At 30.6% G+C, this 20,072-nt stretch overlaps 3 protein-coding genes across 6 annotated transcripts in view; 1 reads left to right on the plus strand and 2 right to left on the minus strand.

Moving 5' to 3' along the window:
• LOC118440954 (UNC93-like protein) overlaps positions 1-6,492 on the minus strand; it is a 39,097-nt gene extending 32,605 nt beyond the window's left edge. The window contains exon 1 of the mRNA XM_085664937.1: positions 6,379-6,492. The gene's annotated coding sequence lies outside the window, so the exon portion shown is untranslated. The remainder of the gene's footprint in view (positions 1-6,378) is intronic.
• LOC118440894 (uncharacterized) overlaps positions 1-13,825 on the minus strand; it is a 20,163-nt gene extending 6,338 nt beyond the window's left edge. For 2 of the 4 annotated variants that reach the window (XR_014983845.1, XM_035864618.2), the window contains exons 1-2: positions 6,379-6,521; positions 2,186-2,356 (exon numbers count right to left, since the gene is read on the minus strand). Coding sequence is in view for 3 of the 4 variants with exons in the window: in XM_035864618.2 (XP_035720511.2) it covers positions 2,186-2,328 (143 nt within the window). In the remaining variant the exon portion in view is untranslated. Of the gene's footprint in view, positions 1-2,185; positions 2,357-2,444; positions 2,633-6,378; positions 6,522-13,154 lie in introns of those variants that run through there. The other 2 variants (XM_035864607.2, XM_035864629.2) reach the window with 2 other exon arrangements.
• A 1,664-nt stretch (positions 13,826-15,489) lies between these two features.
• LOC118441054 (uncharacterized) lies at positions 15,490-18,067 on the plus strand. Its single transcript, XM_085664646.1, has 3 exons — positions 15,490-16,104; positions 16,282-16,383; positions 16,484-18,067. Exons 1-3 carry the CDS (start codon positions 15,964-15,966, stop codon positions 16,820-16,822), a joined length of 582 nt encoding a protein of 193 aa, XP_085520772.1. The 5' UTR covers positions 15,490-15,963; the 3' UTR covers positions 16,823-18,067.
• Positions 18,068-20,072: the final 2,005 nt, after the last annotated feature.

Below are 20,072 nucleotides of genomic sequence, written 5' to 3' on the forward strand. Positions count from 1 at the left end.
CTTTGTGTTATTAAATAGAAAGAATGGCCTTAAAAGAAACGCGAAAGAACAATAGATAGAACAGATGTTTTCTGCCTACAAATTTTTACAAACAGTCTTCATCGACAATAACAAAAAACGACATTTACAACAAAGCGACGTTTGATCGTTTGTTATGATACGATTTTAATATAAAGTGTCTATTTACATAATAATAATATTATATAATAATATAAGGTCTCATACATTTACATAATAATAATATTAACGAATAGCAATTATATTTTCTCACATGAAAATGTTACTCCATATCTCCCACATATTATTAATTATTAATTATTATTATTATTATTATTATTATTATTATTATTATTATTATTATTATTATTATTATTATTATTATTATTATTATTATATTTTTTTAGGTGCCAAAATACTCGATTCTTTAAGGTATTTGTGAAATTGCAAATCAAATAGAAACATTACATATATATGAATATATGAATAAAATAAATGTCTAGACTATTGTGATGTTATGTTTGGGTATTGATTTAAGATTTCGGAAATCTGCTATTTATAATATCAAAATCCATACAAATTTGGCAGATGACTCACTAAATGGACCCCCCAAAAGGTCATTGTATAATGATAGGTAAGAGACATCGACGTGAGTAGCTGAAAGTGTAGAAAGGTGTGCTGCAATTTCACTAAGCGTTACTTCCGGCTTTATGCCTTTAACACTTTCATCCTTCGAGCATATAGCTTTTGCGACTTCACTCTGGCCGGCCGGCTAAGGTAAGCCAGAGGCGAGGACCTTTATAGATTCTCAGGAATGCTCAAGTCCGAGATATTGCCAATCACCTACAACTTGCCACAAGTTCTACTACGTTTTTATTATTATTATTATTATTATTATTATTATTATTTTTCTTCTTATTATTATTTATTCATTTATGTTATTTCAGCTATCTTTAAAGCGCACAGTACTATATTCAAATCATATTATGTACTGATTATACTTGACAGAAAACATAACACATAACAGGAAGATATTTATAAGCGCTATTATTATTGATATTTATTATTGTTATTTCAATATTTTGTCGATTTTATGTCCAGGAGATTGAAACAGTTCATAAAAAAGTGATAATGTAAATTACTGAGTAGAATTAACAAGCGACAAGTTCTGTAAGTATTTTTTAAATGATTCTATATCTTGTTGATTTATAATTATCTTATGAATTGTATAATAATACGAATATAAACTTGTCTTTCCACGTTTTCTATTATAACGTAAACGTTGGAACAAATATCGCGTAATCATAGAAAAAGATGACCTACCATAACCACAACATACCTACAACATAATACCTACAGCATATCCAAAACATATCCAGGGCATTTTTCCTTGATATCAAAATCAATTAAAATATTCAATAGATCCTTCAAAGATCTTGCTAACATGGCGAACTGAAATTTTCCAATGCAGCATTCAACCAATTCTCGCATATTTTAATGGATCGCATAGAAAAAGTCAATTTGTTTTATGAAAAAATATGTATAAGAAAAAATTTTGACAGAGATCGTACGAAGATGTACAAAAAGACATTGCTTTTACATCTTTGTTGGCTTCCAAACATTATTTTATTTTTGGTTGATATTTAACGTTATTTATAATTCTTCATTTCTTGTGACTTCTGTTTTTTCGTTAGACTTTTCATAATGGATTAACACGCATCAAAATTTTTCATTCGAAGTATTACAACGGTTTCTAAGATTTCTTTTAATAAGATGCAAAGAAACATTTTATAAAGCTTCCCGTTTATTTTGCCGTGTCATTTTAAATAATTGAACATGTAACCTTAAAAACAGGAACAATAAAAGAATGCCACAAGGTCTGAGTATGAAACTATCGATAAGTGATGCTATAATCGATAAGATGAGACAATAACAAAGGAAAACAACTACCTAAATAAGTCAGAAGCTACATGGGCCAATAGTTATATCGTTAAAATAAAGAGACGAAGAATTATGATTTTGTTTGGAATTTCACATAATTATCTTCGGTTAAAAAAAGATATGAAAAGATTTTTGGCGCGAAAAGTAGAACGGCGGTATGTTTTAGGAATAACGAATAAAATAAAAATAAAAAAGTAAAAAGAACGAAAGGAAAAAGGTCATGAGAGATCGATGAAAACACACGAACCTGTTCGAAATCGTCCGCAATCCAGGTCTTATGAGAAAGATGAGGAAGAGGATCACGTTGAGAAGAAAACAGCCAAAGAGCACGAAACTCCAAACGGCGATCCCTGGATTCTTCCACCATCTTTCTAAATCTCCAAGATCCATTCATAAATGGTTGCCGACAGCCAAGTTTCTGAAACAATTTGAATGATTTGTTGTTTTAAACTATTTTTTATTGTTAAAATGTCGAAGAAAAAAATAAAATCAAATACCGAACATACCATCTTAAAAAGTAGAGATAATTGCTCGGTGAGTTATGCAAAATGAATTTATCTGTAGGTATTGTAATTTTTCCAAATTCTTCATTATTTAAAAGTACACAAAGAACATGATTATGGAATTTGCTCTTCTGCTATAATACTCAATCTGCAAAGCATTTATCTTTCTTACATCGGGCAACGCTTTCTCTCTACGGATCAAAGTTCAAATTTCGCATTAGATTCAACCGTTACACAGACATTTCAAAGTCGACTATGACCTTCGTGAAATCTTATTGTGCGTCAGGTAACCCATGAAAAGTGAGTTTATTGCATCGTTTTAAGTTCTTCGAGGATCGTTTGTCATATCTTTTCTTTTTGTCGGGATTTCAGTTATTCTTCTTCCGTTTCTATGGACAATCATCCGTAGCAATGTCAAGTACTATACACGTATATATACAAAGTACTAGACGTATACATGCAAGATACTACATGTATACATACAGGATACTATACGGAAGGAAAATCACGTTTATGCTATAATCGAAAACAAGAAAGAATTTCGAAAAACGTACGTTTAGAATCAATTATGCAAATATTCTGTTTAAGAAGAAAAACAAAAGAGATAGAGAGAGAGAGATCAATTATTGTTATCGTCACATTACCAATGCATCTTAAAGTTGTATTTGAAATATCATCATGTCATACGATGCTCGAAAATAGGTTAATTTCGAGACGTCTGAAGAGGAGCGAGGTGAAGATGAAAAAATGACACGACCTCGATACGTAACGTGGCAGAGAAGTTGAAATCCCTCGACGGCTTTATATTTAGACTTCAACGGGTTTCCCCCGTGAACGCACCCATCATAAAAATACCTCTCGCGATGCAAGAACGAGTCGGAAGAGACAAGATAATCTTATGGACGATTCGTGAACGATCGTTCATGCTTTAATCAATTCGAGAAGTCTTGAAAGATTCTGTTATATAACGCCATTCAACCAAAAACAAATTTCCCGCTACATTCTTTGTCTCTTTTTATCTGTTACGAATTATACGAGTTCACAGTTTATTTTTATTCTCGTCGCGATCGATCTCAAGCGATATGTTAATATTGGAATACGCGGAACAACTCAAATTGTTTTCCTCGAGTTTTGTGACTCGCTCAAGAGAAAATATTTCTTTTCAAAATTTAACTAGATAAAGTAAAATAAAAGCAAAAGTTTGTTTGTTTGAACTACTCATCATTTGATATTTCTTTCCGATGGAAAAAGTTGTAAACGCTGTTTATTGTTTGTGAATATTTAATTTTACAACAATGTTTTATAAATTGGTTGCGACAACAGAGACATCGGCGTGGAAATCATTGGAAATCATTTTTCCATTAAGTTTCTTCGTCAGCTGTTATCGGAATTACATCTGCATTAATGTGATCTAATTCATAGAAAAGAAAAAAGATGCAATTATGTATATGCATACATATATGTAGATGTCTTCACGAGACAAACGTAATTGATGTCAACCTATATCTCTCTTCTTCTCTAATTGAAGAAACAAAGGCAAAAATAAAAAATGAAAGAAATCCAAATTTTTCGAATTCACTAAGTAAAATAAGAAATATATACGTTCATCTAATCAATGATCTAATCACGATAAAAAAGAGTAGATGAGTTTAACAAATAAATGAAAATGAATAATAACAGGACGACCATTTGTAAATAACAAATAACTCATTTGAAGGTCACAAAATTGTGATTATGTCTTTCCTGCTCTCTTTTCGGTTTTTTCTTTTGTGTAAGTTAACAAAAGAGAAAAGTATTCTATTATGCCCCACGCAATGTCAACCTTCCACACAGTTGTTTCACATGATTTGGCAGCGTATCAAGTTTTCAAGCCGAAAGAGTTCCAACAAGTCAGCAGATCCATGGCCCGTGGATAAAGAACGAAAAAAAACAAATAATAGAGAGAAAGAGAGAGAGAGAGAGAGAGAGAGAGAGAGAGAGAGAGAGAATTCTATTTTCGTAAAAGATAAAATGAAGCCGTAAATTATCATGATGAGTCGTTTTGGTTGCATGCTCACTATCGACCAGTCATCGGCGACTCGTAGGTCACAGGGTTTGGTCGTTTAGTTTTTTGATCGATCTGGTCGCCGGCCACTAGTTGACAGTGCATAACGTATCTAAGTTGAAATAAGATTAGACAACCACAATTCGTTTCTTCTACATTGACGCTTATTACACTTTATTTAATTTATTTCTTTCTCACTTGAATTTAACATTGTCAGAGGAGATAGATTTTAAAGATTTTAATAATGTATTTTATTATTATATTAGACTGCTTATTAATATTATTATTATCATTATTGTATGTACACGCAATTATTGTCATACAATTATACTTTACTAATATTATCCGTTATCATTTTTAATGGCACACAGCACTTAATTTGTTCCCAGCTTGAAAAAATAAGTATTCATTTTGTTTTAAGAACAAATAAAATCAAAAAAAAGTTCATGTAGAAGTCGCGCGTAAATAGCGTGGAAGAAAGAATCGAACGCAGAATAGCACGCCTTTAGTTTTTCTTCCGATGTCTACTAACAGTCCCAACATGCCTTTTATATGCAAACTACCCAACCATAAATGACGTCACGACGTGTGATTTCGTCAATGTCATTGACTTCTTTAATCGTTTAATTCTAACACATGTGTCAATGCATAAATTTATTTTATTTGCCTATCTGCTTATTAAATCGATACGTAAGTGAAAAAATTACTTCTGATGATTATATCGAAAAGATTCGTTATAATTCGCATCGTAACAACAACGGTTATTCTAAAAATATCCAACCGAGCGCTAATCAGAAACGCTCAAGCAAATCATACGTACGTACGCATACCTATCTGTATGTATATCTATATATATTATATATATGTATTCGTTGTGTTCCTCTCTTACAACATGTCCATTTGTAAGACGTAAGAATAACATCAAACGGACAAATTTGAAGCAGATGTATGAAATGTTAGCGTAAAGTCTTTGTAAAGGATGACGCACATGTCAAGGACAATGCACTATGCGGAGACAGCTTGGTTTCAAAATATCAAGTCGTTTTTTATGTCAGTCTTAAATCTATAAGAGTTGTTTAGACTGGATAGTTCGAAATGTCGATATGTTAGAATTATATTATTACTTATGGTCTCGTGATGACAGCTAAGATTTTGATACTTTATTACAGTTACCCAAGAAATACAAATATGTGACTTATGATCCGAGGTTATGACGTCTTATATCATTTGATAGTAGTATTTAATTGTTTATTCAAAAGAATAAACATTGAAAGTTAAAGATTCTATTAAGAAATAAAAGATACAAGTAAAAGATTTTATCAATCTTTTGGTAAGAGGACTCACAATGAGTTTGACCATTTGTCACTTATCAAAAGTCGATCGATTTTTTTCTAATATGTACATAAATTTTAAACAAATAGAATATGAAATAAAGTCAGTCGAAAATGAATAAAGTCAGGAAAGAATATTTTAAATACGGATCATTCATAAATACCTAGGAAGAAAGAAATTAGTACTTTCCTTCCTCCTTTTTTTATCAAGGAGTACGTGCACAGGAACTTTTAATGGACTCCTCATGCGGGCTTGCGTGCGCGTGCAAAATTATAAACATCTTTTCTTTGGTTTTATCTCTTCCGGGATACGATTAATCTATCGAATTTTTGATATTAAAGAAGAATTGCAAAAATCTTTCAGGAATAATTTTCGCATTTATTGTCATCAATGATTTATTATAATAGAGAAAAATCGAAAATATCGAAAAAAAAACGAGAAAAATAGAGAATAGAGAAATAGAAATGATACGAGCAATAATGCAAAAACTTTTGATTTTATATGAATTATATAAAATCTTGTGTGATAAAAAAAAAGAAAAGAAGATTCTGTGTTACTCACCAAATATGCGAAAGAATCAAGCTTTATAGTAGGCATTAACGATCCAGAGCAAACTGTAATGAACACGAGACATCTTCCTATTGGTTCCTCGTAACTTTGAAGTCTTCGTTGTCGTTGTCGTTGCTGATTCTATTTCCTGCCTGCCAAAGACCTTGAGGATAAAACGAAAGATATGGTAAATGTTAGAACACCATGACATTACCTTTTGAATTTATCCTCTTATTTTGCAATCCTATATGTAGGCATATCGCGAGGGAAGCGAAGAAACAACAGTACACGCTTGCCATTTTCTATTTTAGTCTAGTCGTTAAATTTTTGCTAGTAACCAAACTATGGACAAATCATTTTAAGGTCAAGAGAAATCGCCATGATCGTTCGATAAAAGTAACGACAAATGTCACGTAATCGTATCTAGGTATTTACGTAAATACAAAAGTTTTTATCGTGCGTTACTTTAGGCATTCCGATTATGCTGAACAAAGTGTTTGTTTCTAGCTTCATTAAAAAAGTAAAGTAGATGATAAGTGTGCTTTTAGAAAATAAATATAATATGTTCATTTACATGTATACGCACGTGTATAAGTAGATAAAATCAAACTTTAGAGATCCTTTGAGATATCGATATCTTTGAGAGACTCTCGAAATGGTGTTTTCTACTTTAAATAACAAAAAAAAAATAAAATAAAACTAATCTTTAATTGTCAACTTTTCGAAGTCAATGCGCATTCATTTCTATTTGCTTAAAAAAAGAACGAACAGCGCTTGACTTATACAATCATTGATAAGATATCGCGTTGCGTAAGAGATTTCTATTTTCATCCGCCTTAAATTGAAATATTAATACGATTGGATATTATTAGTAAATTATCTGGTCAATAATTGAAAGATGACTTTAGAAATTAAGTTAGATCGATCTCGATCTATCACGATATATGATTTTTTTCAGTGAACACATAGATTTTTTGAAACCGTTTATGATAATATTATATTTATATATCGAACGAGTAGCGATCTATGAGATCCTCATACAAATAAATATAAGTATTATTTTATCCTCTGCAATCTTACGAGACAATTTTCGAAAATACTCAAATTAAAAAAAATGACTGAAAAATGAGAGATGGATTCGTGGATTATCGAGAAATTCGTGCCTTTTCTCCAAACGAGTATGAATCATTACATCGTTGAGTTCAATTAAGAACGCCTACGGAGAGAGTGATGCCAATCCGTATTTATGTTAACGATAAAATAAAAAAAGAATATTAAAATTTTTTCGAAATTACGAAGCTGACAAACTTACGATAAACTTATTAACGTTTGACCAGTTTGAGAAATATTAATAAAAATGAGCAAAAAAAAAACAATGTGAATATCTCTACAAGCAAATCTGATTTGATTGATTATGACTTGTATACTATTTCACATTGATTAAATAGACAATTTCCGTGTTAGAAGTAGACAAAGTCTAAAGATCAACAAACCGGAATCTTCTTCGTTGAATCAGAATAGTTTTTCACGTGAAAACGTTAACGACCTCATGAAGCAACGAACGACGATCTTATTGCTCGATCGATCGCATTCGTTTCTTCTCCTTTCATTTATTAATAAATATTAAGTAAATGATTCCAAAGAAAAAAGATCGCAAAGTACTTATAAATCTAGAAATTATGTATGTACTATTCTAAAATAATATATTCTACGCGTTCCAATTAAAAGTTCGAGGATTATAGTTATGCTAATAAATGGACAACGACGATTGTGACAGATTATTATGAAATAATGAAATTATATAAATCATGTGGTCTTTTTTGAACATTACTTTGCGTAATATTCAAAATTATCTCTCCCTCTCTCTTTCTCCCATAAATGTATTGTCAAAAAGAAAGTTGGAGAGGAAATCATTCTTACGCCGTATATTTTCAGATTCGTCAACACGATATAAAAAGAAAAAAGAAAAAGAAAAAAAGAAAAGGAAAGAAAATGAAACAAGCCAATCTTTCAAGGAACTTTCCTCTTAATATTACTAGCGCGAATCGTTGTTTGTGACGTGTAGCGATACCCACTTTATGTTTCCTTATTGAAAGAGCACGTTCGACCGTTACGCATACTAGCTTCAAAGCTTCCCTTTGCGTGCTCGCCAAGATCGATCAACAATAATAATAATAATATATCCGCAATAATGATTGGAAGTAACAATTTTGTAAAGTGTTCGTAAGAATAGACTCGTGGAGAAAGAAAAGTGGAATTTTATCGATAAGCAAAACGATGATGCTATTCCATGTTTATCGACCAAGGCACGATTTAATCGAGTCATTTTCATATTCGAAATTTCAAGACTTCATCGAGTGGACTCTATTATCAATGTTAAAGAAAGAAATCCTCATAAGTATAAAATTTAGGGAGAATGAAAATTATTAACGTCATAATATTGTCTTGACATTATCAGTTATTTAGAATATGTATACATTCCAAATTATTCACTTTATAATCACATAAATGAATATTTTATAGATTACAAGACATACTGGATTGAGAAAGTGATATGTAGATATGCGAATTAAAGTCAATCTTTTCATTTCATATTCTTATCATTTCTTTTATTATTCATTCAAGAAACAAGTCCAAGAAATAACTTATCACATGTCCAAGAAAAAATGTTGGAGAATTAGAAAAACGCACGATAGAAAATGTCTGAGAAGAATGTAACGTTCTTCATAATGCGCTAAAGAATTCATATACATAGCGTCGGATATTCACTCGTAGATAAGAATGTCCTTGCTCGTTGCCCATGGCAGTGAATTCGTCAAAACGCAACCTTCAAGCGCGTAGAATGAAATTCTGTCACGTTATAACTAAAAGAAATCTTGCATAAAAATTCGATTATTTCGTTCCGCTTTTTATTTTCACGGACTATAAGAAATCAAATATGGCCAAAGTCTCAAGTATGATTTAATCGATATCGTTTCATATGACGAATAAAACGGAACAGCGGAAAAATTGAATCGAAATTGTAACCAGGAAGTACATACGACGATGAGTACTTACATATTTGCGATAATAAAGCATAATCGAGAACGTTTTTCTTTTTTTTTTTGTGGAGAATATTGTATATGTATATGTGTTTCAGCCTTCTATTATGTATTGGGTTGGCAACTAAGTGATTGCGGATTTTGTCGTTTCCTTCTTATTTGAAATCCGCAATCACTTAGTTGCCAACCCAATATATTATATGTACATAAAAGAAATACATCAAAACCTATTTTCGCATTCCCATTTGAACTTGTAACGAGTAACATTTTCAATAGAGAACTTTCAAAGTGTATATACAAAGGAGTGCCCAAAAATGTTGTATTTAGTATTAAAATTATTTACGTGTCGAAGTATCGATCATTGATAAAGTTGAGGTAATTTTAGAAATCGTGTATTATTGCGTTCAATATCGCTGATCAATTCGGATAACGTAAAGCGAAGAAAGAAGACGAATTAATAAAACATGATAAACGAAAACTTGCAGGATTTTTATTAAATTAACCGATACAATTACTACTAAAACAAAATAAATGCGTTTCAGATTTCATTTTAAAATCAATACAAAACTTAAATACCGTTATATTGAAAAATAGCGTAAAATTCGTAATGACCGTAAAAATTTCCGCGGCCATTTCTTGAGCACACAAGAACGACTTATTTGCATTTCATAATATTCTTAGTTTACATACATTCTTTCAATTAACATTAAAAAAGTAAGTTCTACTATTTTCTACTAGCATAAAGAATCGAATGAAAACCACGAGTTACATCTAGTTAACACATTCGTTAGCTATGAGTCAAGAAAATATATTTATAATACGAAATTATTCTCGAAATCACACTTTCGAACATACCATGATAAACACAACTGGTCTCATACTTATCTCTATTCTTATTTATCATTAAATATTTCATATCATCATATTTTATAGTTAAAAATAAATGGACTGATATATATATATATATATATGATTATATATATATATATATGATTATATATATATATATGATTATATATATATATATGATTATATATATATATATATATATCAGTCCAAGAAATAATCATATATATATAAATAAATATGATTTATTTTAAATATAATTTATAATTAAATATGATAAATATGATAAATAGTTATTAGCTCGTTACACAAGAGTATATAAAAGTCGAAACGACCTTCAACTTGGTAAAAACAATCGATGGCGTTTCTTTAAAAAATCGTTGTTTTTCCTTTAAGTCTTCATGTTCCCGTTTCGATGAAGCAATCTAATCAGGGAAATAACAAGGAAAAAATGTTTTCTTCGAATATTCTTGACATTGCTCTTATCGAAAATTTTATTAAAAAGGAAATGAAATTTCTTCTGTTCGGCCTTGAGCTCATAATTTCAGTATCATAATCGCAATTGTAATATCCCTTGAGTTTCTTCTGCTCTAGAATAGATCGCATCAAGTAGCATAAAAAGAAATATATTGAGGCGAATGAGAATCACTTTTGACCCGTTGTCAGATTCTTATCATCCATTAATACTCACGACAACGCCAGAAGCGGAGTTCGATACATGCGAGAAAGTCGAACGTCTTCGTGGCAACTTTTCTTTCGCCACAATGAGAAAAAAGGAACAGTCGTCAGTATTTTTTTTTTAGATTCACGAGAAATATTTAGATTAGGTCTAATGGAAACAAACATTATATATGAAAATAATATTTACTCATTCACGCAAACAGTCTAATCAAAAGTAAACTTCGAAATGACGATTATGATTATTTTCGAAAAACTTATTTGGTTATATGGAAGAAAAAGGAGAAGAGAATTTATCCATTTCACGATCAGCATCGCGAAATCTATTTCTAAAAAGATAAATGTTTCTCTCGATTAAATGAAATTATTTCGAAGAGATAAGATAGTTCAATGAACGATCGTAAGATACATCATCCGATATTCATTTCTATCCTATAGAGTCAATTCATCCAAATAATGATTCTTTCTCTCTCTCTCTCTCCCTCCCTCCCCTCTTCTTTCCAATCCCCTTTCTCCTTTTTTCAGATTCTATTAATAATTTCATTTAGTATTCTTCAAATGGAAAGTCAGTAATAAAAACGGCTTCAATTATAGAAGTGAAATATTACTTTTTTTATTTAGAAGTACCTACATATATGCATAGTCAAACGATAGATCATCGACTAGTCATATAGACAAGCAAAAGAGAGAGCGAGGGAGTCTTAACAGTTTTTTATACAGTTCAGAACAATGAGTGTATCAAATATCATTTTTAAGTATTGACGTCAGAAGAGACATAACGATATTTCTTTTTCGACTACACTGCATTTTTATTACGAATTATTTTCTAGTAAAAATACTATAGCGCAGACCGCATTAGATGTTTCTATATTTACATATGTATTGTATTTATATTTCTTGTATTTCTCGAATATTCTACACCAAATCATCCTGCATATTGATTGAAACGGAAATTCGATTTACGTATATATATAATATGTGTACGTACACGAGTTTGACGTAATAAGAAAGAGCTCTGTGATCTAAAACTTTTGAAAGAAACAACAAATAATTCGTTATTTTTCTTTCTTCTTTTTTTCTTTCTAATATTGCTTTACGTACCCACGCATCGCGTATAAAAAATCATTAAACCATTGACCTCCTAGGCATAGCATACTTTGCAAAAGTTCCGACCAGTCTTTTTTATTCATCGTGTTCTTGATTTTAAGTGAAAAGACACTTACCAAACTTTAATGTTCTTTTCAATCCATATTCTATACTTGAAATATTATATAATAAAATAATAAAATATAATAATATAATAAAATAACGCTTTATTTATGTTTTTGATTAATGCACAAAACGAAGTCATTTTATCGACTCAATTATGGAGAAAAATCGCTTACAAATGAAATTTCGCATCGATATGTTATTATTGCCAAAGAAGACTTTCTTTGAAGCGGAAGTAAACGAGCGAGGAATTTCTACGCGAGACGATTCGACGCGACACGATCTCGATCACAGTACAATCCCCGAGTAACGAACCAGAGTTATGCGATAAATTGATTAAAGAAATAGAAGAAAAAATGAAAAAATACGATCTTGATCTTCCTTAGTATTACATCAGCTGATCGGTCGGATGTTTCTGAACAAAAATCATGAAAAAATTTTTTGCTCGAAAATACAGAATACAGTTATCTATATTATAATGTAATTCTTTTTTTTGAATGAACGTCGGCAAACCCATATAACCCCATATAAACGCGATCACACATACACATAACATATAAACACGACGCGACAAGGAAACAGAATAACGGGGATGCGTGGATTTTTCCATACCGTTACGATACGACACTTCAAAAAGTACTCCGGTGAATGCAAACTGAAAATAGAACGAGCTTTCAAATTCAATAAAAATTTAATTCAATAAAAATAAATATGATTGATTGAGTAAATCTTACAACTTTACAACATCCTCCAATTCGTCTATTTTATTTTTCCCTATTAAAATTCTTACGATGCATTTGATTGGCCGATGAGATTACACCGCCACAAAAAGAGATACTTAACCTTAAAAGATTATGATATAAAAATAAATGCAAAGAGATTTCAGATTTTAATTCTTTGATGAAAATCGAATTCTCATGATTTTAGAACAACCTACTCTCTCTTTCTTCCTTAAATTTGTAAAAGATATATATATATATATATATATATATATAAAGAGAATAAAAAACTCACCAATGCGTATAAAATATGATTTTCTGCTCGTTAAGAACGTTGAAAAAGGGTGCTGGAAGCAATTGATCTTTTCTCTCGCTCGTAAATGTTCGGAAGAAAAAGAGGGACAGAAGAAACGACGAGGAAGCTTCAACCGGCAGGACGAGAAAGGGAAAGACGCTGGGAAACCGTCTGAGCTGTTGCCCTGTTTCTGCTGTCAAAATAGCGTTTGCTTAAAATTGCTCGATGAACGTCGTTTTTTTTCTTCTTTTCTTTCGATTACTTTTATCTTCTTTATCTCTTCTATGTACCACTAATCTTGCACATTTTCTGTCGGTATACGCGTGATATTTTGATTTCTCGATGAAGAGACAACGATATAATAGAAGGGAATAGTTCGTGTACGTGAGTGCATGTACGAAAAAGACGAAGGAAACAGAGACGTACATATACGCGCGTACACATACACATGCGACACAGAATGTCTCGTACCCGACTGCCTGTAACAGCATGCATATAAGTACACTGCAGCACGAGATACAAGAGTGGAAGAAAAAGATAATAAAAGCGGAAGAAAGAATACACTAAATGTTCCGATACTGCGAGCAGTACGTCGCCGACCGAACTGAAATACGATGGCATACGACAGCGTTGTTGGCGTCTTGCGTCCACTCGCGTCGTCAGCAGCGAAAGGGGAAAGCCTGACCGCGTTCTCCCACGAACTCGGCCGAAAGAAATCAAGGGCCATTCGTTGATTGGTCGCTTCTTACGAAGACTCCCGAAAGCTCAAAAATCCTTACGCGCGACTTTTAAGTGTCTTATCCAGCTCGATACGAATTGCAGATTAACTTTGGAAGTACTGTAAAGATTTCTCGCGATAAGATGAGTTTTTTTATAAGCATGATGTCAAATCATGTCAACCGAAAAATGTCTGTGTACGTATATTTTTTTTATCGAGATTTTATCATACTTTATGAAAGTAAACGTTTGGCAAAAAAATATTTAAAAGTTTTAAGAAAACTTCAGACCCGTATTATTCTTAATAGTTTATTCCGACTATTATTATCAGAATTTGTTTATGCTGAAAAAATATGTTATCAAGGTTGTCGCGATCATAATAATATGCGAATGGAATATCTCAAGAAAAAAAATAGGATGTGAATAGCATTCCCATTGTCTTGGTTTTTTTTGCAAAGTTAAAAAAAGAAAACGTATTGTAGCTCGCATCAACAACAATAGACAAAATGCGCACAGAAATATTTCCAACCTCGCATCTCGTAGAAATTTGCATGGATATTGCGATACGTCACTGAAGTATTAAGTCGTTAAAGACTGCGAGACGTTGTCAAGAAAATGACGACATAATGATGATTTCTTTATCAGTATTTTGCCGATGTTGGAAATTTAATATGGTGTGACATCAAGAAAGAAAACTGTTAAACGGACGTCACACAGGTTGGCTGCATTTATATTGAAAGTCGGCACATATACTATTGTAATAGCTATGGTTTATGTTAATTTAAAGCTTTTCCACTTTTCGAGATACTATGATTCTCTAATTGAAGTATATCCAAGTTCATGGACAAGATTCATGTGTGCCTCTATTCGTTAGATTTTTCATTAAAATATACTTTTCGTTTTTACCCATGCAGAATAAAAAATCGCATAAAACAGTAGTTTCCAAACCACTCAATGTGATCTCAATATCAATGGTCCATGTTATTGATCAAACAACAATTATGAGTAGAAATATTGCACCTAATGAACTTCATATTTTTAAAAATATATTGAATATTTTATTAAATTGAAGTAGAAGTTGAAATTTTTTTAATAAATATATTTTTCTTTCATTTTATTCTTAATTCCTTTAATAACAATGATATACTAGCAAAAATTGTAAAAATATATGTTTTTAGTAATATACAATATTATAAATTTGTTTTACAAAACAAAAAGATATTATTTAAAAAAGGTTGAGAATTACTGGCACAAAATATTCACATTTCCATGCCAGGAGTCCAACTGATTTGATACCGTACGACCGAATTATTTTTATATTTTCCCTTATTGATTCGTTGGGTCGAATTTTTGCTTCATAATATCATTCGCCGCATTATCACCGCAAAATTTCTATAATCGCAAGATGCTCAACATTATATCGACTCTACCGATTCTATCCCTTTATATTTTATCTCGATTAAACCTCTCTCTGACGTAATAATTTTATGCATGATCGTACTTGTTACGTATTATTTTTTTTAGTCATTCCTAATGACATTCTAAATTCGCAATTTAACAACTTTTTATCTCATTCTAAAAGCTTCTAAAAAGCTTAAAAATCGAATTTAACTCGACAAAGCTGGAACGTGAAGCAATGCCATTGCCCTTCATTGATACTTCTCTTCGAGTTTGCGCAGAATTCATCTCAATATGGATTCCAGAAGTGGGCAAGTCTTCCAGCAACGTGACAGTGATTTTAACCTTACCCCTAAAATCTGACTCAAATCATTTTATTCAAATAAGCTGAAATATTGAGCAATCCCATATCGTTGATATACGTATTTGTACGTACGTAGAGGGTGAATTACAAGAAGATAATTCATTTCAAGTTTACAAAAAATAAAAGTATCAATGGTGCCGTAATAGAACTTTTACAGAAATCAATGTTTAAAATTTCATTGTGAACAATAAGATATCATCATCATCGCATCTAAATGTTTTATCAGTATTGACGACATAGTTAATTGATTAACTCATCAAAATATATATATATATATATATATTGTATGTAGTTAAAGATTCATAAGGTAGTTACGTGACAATTTGTATAATGTCTGAAGATTACAATTATGCTTGTGAGAGAGCAGAATTACTCGGTTTGCCTGTTCCCAGTTTCGAGGAATGGACTGAAAGTCAAAAAGCACAGGAGGCTGATCGTGCCGATCACGATGATGACGATGCGATCCTTCAGGTACACTGTGTCTTTTTCTAATAATTTTCCATATTTATTTTCATTCTTAACCTATCACTATTAATTATAAATCCTACATGAATATAAGTCTTAGAGAACGATTGAAATTTTCCTTTCACTTTGTTAAAAATAAACTTTAAAAAGTTGCTATAATTGTATAGCCATTTTATATTATAGAATTTAGACAAATCGGACGAGACAGTGCAACGAGTTAGCGGTGGATTAGACGAATTAAATAGCATCCTTAGTACAACTCAAAAAAAGATTAATAGATTTAAGGTAAAAATATCTTCAAAACTATTCTCTCCAAATAGAATTTGATTGAGGATCTAGAAGGAATATAAAATTATAGCTATATTTCTTTATGGAAATTGTGTAGACTGTTTGCGGCAGTCTGGGTACATTACTCAAAGTGAAGGTAGGATCACGTGGTGGCACACCGAATCACAAATCAATGGAACGTAATAGAGCAAAAGAAGGGCAAGTAATGATAACTGCAGAAGAAGAAAGCATGACGGTCGATTTATCGGAGAACTCGAAAAATCCAATAATCTCCGAAGAAAGTAGCGAGATCATTACGATACCGTCAAAGAAGATTGACATTAATGAAAAAATGGGATCGCATTTGGGCAAATTAGATTCTCTGATCACGAAAGCCGAAAATGCTCAATACAGTATGCAACATCAGACGAAGCAAATGAAAAAATTTTTAAAATAATTTTTAAAACAATTTAAAGTTATCGCCGAAATATTTATCTACTTTCCTTTTTATTAAATGTTAACGCAATTTGTAATTAATATTTATAGCATTCGATAATCGGTTATTATTCGATCACGTTAGAGTTTGGTATATATGTATCTATATCGTTATTATCCATCGAAATATTTAAAATGAAGGCGTTATATTCGACAATTTGAAAGTTTAATTGCAATAAAGCAATTTCCGAGAATCGCAAATATTTTTATGGATCTATATGTTAATTGTAAGATGTAATTGATTTGATATAAGTACGGATTTATTAATTAACGACGGTGATGATCCTCGTAGTTATTTATTATACCGTAAGGCGTAAACATCGTAACATTTGTTGCCAAATACGTTACACTCAACAAAGTTAATCGCATTAAGTTTTGTAGATGATAAACTTTCGCTGATACATTTTGATACTGCCTAGAAAAACCAATATAGAAATTAGAGTTATTAAAGTCAAGAAAGAGGATAATTTAATAACCCCATTAAATATACGTTTATAATTAATGAGCAATAAATAATTCTCATTATGCGTTCAAGAATTAATTACAGAATTAGATGCTTCTGATTCGTGCGTACATCGATAAAATTCTTAAAATAATCACTCATTACAATTCTATCCATATATGTGAATCTATATGTATTGATAAAACGATATTTATAATAGTATAATCTATATAAAAACTTTTTCGCGCGCGTAAAACACTAATAGGGGTATATACCTACAATAATTATACATTGAAAGGCAAAGAAATGTATGGAAATGTTGATTATATCATACTTATTAAGAAAACGAAGCTTTTTTGTGCATATATAGCAATTCTTTTCTATTAGATACGAGAGACATATCTCATTGCGACGAAAAAAAAATTAATCTTCCTATTAATTTCATACGTTATAAAACACGTGAAAAATGAAATAGAGAATTCTTTATACTGCTTAAAATGTTTAAATGAGTAATTCAAAAAGGCAATGGTCAAAAAAATATCTTCGTATTTCATAATCTATATATCCACATTTTTGCAAGATAACTCGCTTAATATACGCATAAACGTACATGATTTACCTATTTATTGCTATTATAAGAAAACAAAATGAAACACATCGTGATGAATTTGTTGATGTGCGACGCTGTCATGGATTTTAACGAGACTATTTTTAATTACTTTGTTGTGATATGTATATAACGAGAAAAATAATAAAAATGGGCAATTGGACCTCAATAACTTTGAAAAACATGAAATACATATAAAAAATAAGAAGAAAAATTGTTTGCATATGTATAAACTTTTACAATTCAATGTCAGTTATTGTTTACATTAGGAACAACCTATAGTAGGTATTTTTGAAAATATTATGTTATTTTCGAACTATATATATTTATTTAGGAACTACATACGTTTTCGTGCTATGATGAACTAAATATTCACGGAATAACTTTATATTTAATTATGTTATTTTCAACGATTCCGAAATTACTTTAACTATATTTACTTTAATAGAAGCTTGATTTTTAGACACAATCCCAACTAGCATTCCTATTGAATATTGGCATTTAGTCTAGAAGGATTACTACTCTTCCTTGTTATAAGAGACAACTTCGATATCCTCATTAGATGTTGGCGGTTACTTGGAAAATGAACTTGATGCAGGTGAGTCCTTTCTTTAGAGCTATATCTCTTGATAGTCTTTAACTATCATTTTGCTATATTTATATCCTTTGGGCAAAGCTTAAGATTAATCAATTTAACCGAATTTTAATACATTCGACGTACTGTTGGCAACAGTGGAGCAATATATCGCAGACAGTATTTTTTTCAAGATCATTAGAGTCCGATCGTTTGTTTTTATTATTTTTTTTTATATGCACGTAAGATCAAAGTAATTAAAAACAAACTTGTCAAAATTCATAAAAGCGTTACTCATCGATTGATTGATCCACATCATTGATTATATCTAATTTCTACGGAATACAACCAATGTTATAGATAAGCCATCTTGAATTTCTTAAACCGTTCAAAATTATCGATAAATTCAAAAACAAAAAAAATATCTATAGATAAAAATACATCCAATTCTGTTTTTACGTGATAGATACGTTACCAAAGAATACGTGTAAAAAAATTCATATAAAAAAATATGGTGTATTTATTGAAAATAGAAGATTGGTTCTAGATCTCAAAAATTAGCAAAATAATACAACAAACCTTCTGAAAAATCATATTAAAATTGTATTATTTTTACGTGCTTGCACTTTTTATTTCATAAAGATTATACATATATATAAAAATATATTATAAGATAAATAATCATTTGAAAAGAAAAATAACATATTAGTAATTCATAAACACAAAAATTAGATAAAATAATATGAATTATATATAACAAGATTTCGTTGTTACTTTCTGACAATAAACACATTTTTTACGTATATCAATTATATTGACTAATTCTAATTAGAACCGAAAACAATGAAAGAGAATAGTACGAATGCCGTAATCATTATAATACGAAAACATTGTTTTTCTTAAAATTTGGATCGATCGTGTTAAATTAGAACGAATCGTGTGAAACACAAAATTAAATTTTTTATTTAACAAGTTAAATCAAAATCATGTGAAGAAAGTACATGTAAAAACAAAAGTGGGTGTACACTCTTTTTATTATCAGTTTTTCTATGAACGTTCAATAGCCTCACGAGTTTCGATTATTGACGTGGCAATTCTTTATTTTTTTAATTTTCGATGCTCATAATTCGATTATTGACGTGGCAAATCTGACTTATATTCGCAAGTTTTACAACACATTGGCTTTTACTTCTTTATATTCAACTTTATCGATTTTTATTGACATCACAGATCGTTCATCATTCCAAGGTAAATCGTTCACTTTTCTTCTTACAATTCTAAATCGATTGCAACAGACGAATTCTGACCGATCAATTAATCAAATTAAAAAAACAAATCTGTTAACGATTATACCAAATATTAAATCAAATACGATATTTTCAATAAGGATTTAGAGTTTGGATTATTATTATGAATGGAATATTTACGAAAAGTAAAAGAAACAGTAGAAAATAGAACATAATCTTTAAACAAACACATGTAACCTTATAATTAAATATAACCTTATAAACAAACTTCGTTTGAGGTTGAAGCTGCAGACATCGCCATTTTATCCATTTTTACTATGCAGGCTCGCATATTGCGCGTAT

Source organism: Vespa mandarinia, chromosome 2 (assembly GCF_050613455.1).
Source record: "Vespa mandarinia isolate Hongniang chromosome 2, ASM5061345v1, whole genome shotgun sequence".
NCBI lineage: Eukaryota > Metazoa > Arthropoda > Insecta > Hymenoptera > Vespidae > Vespa > Vespa mandarinia.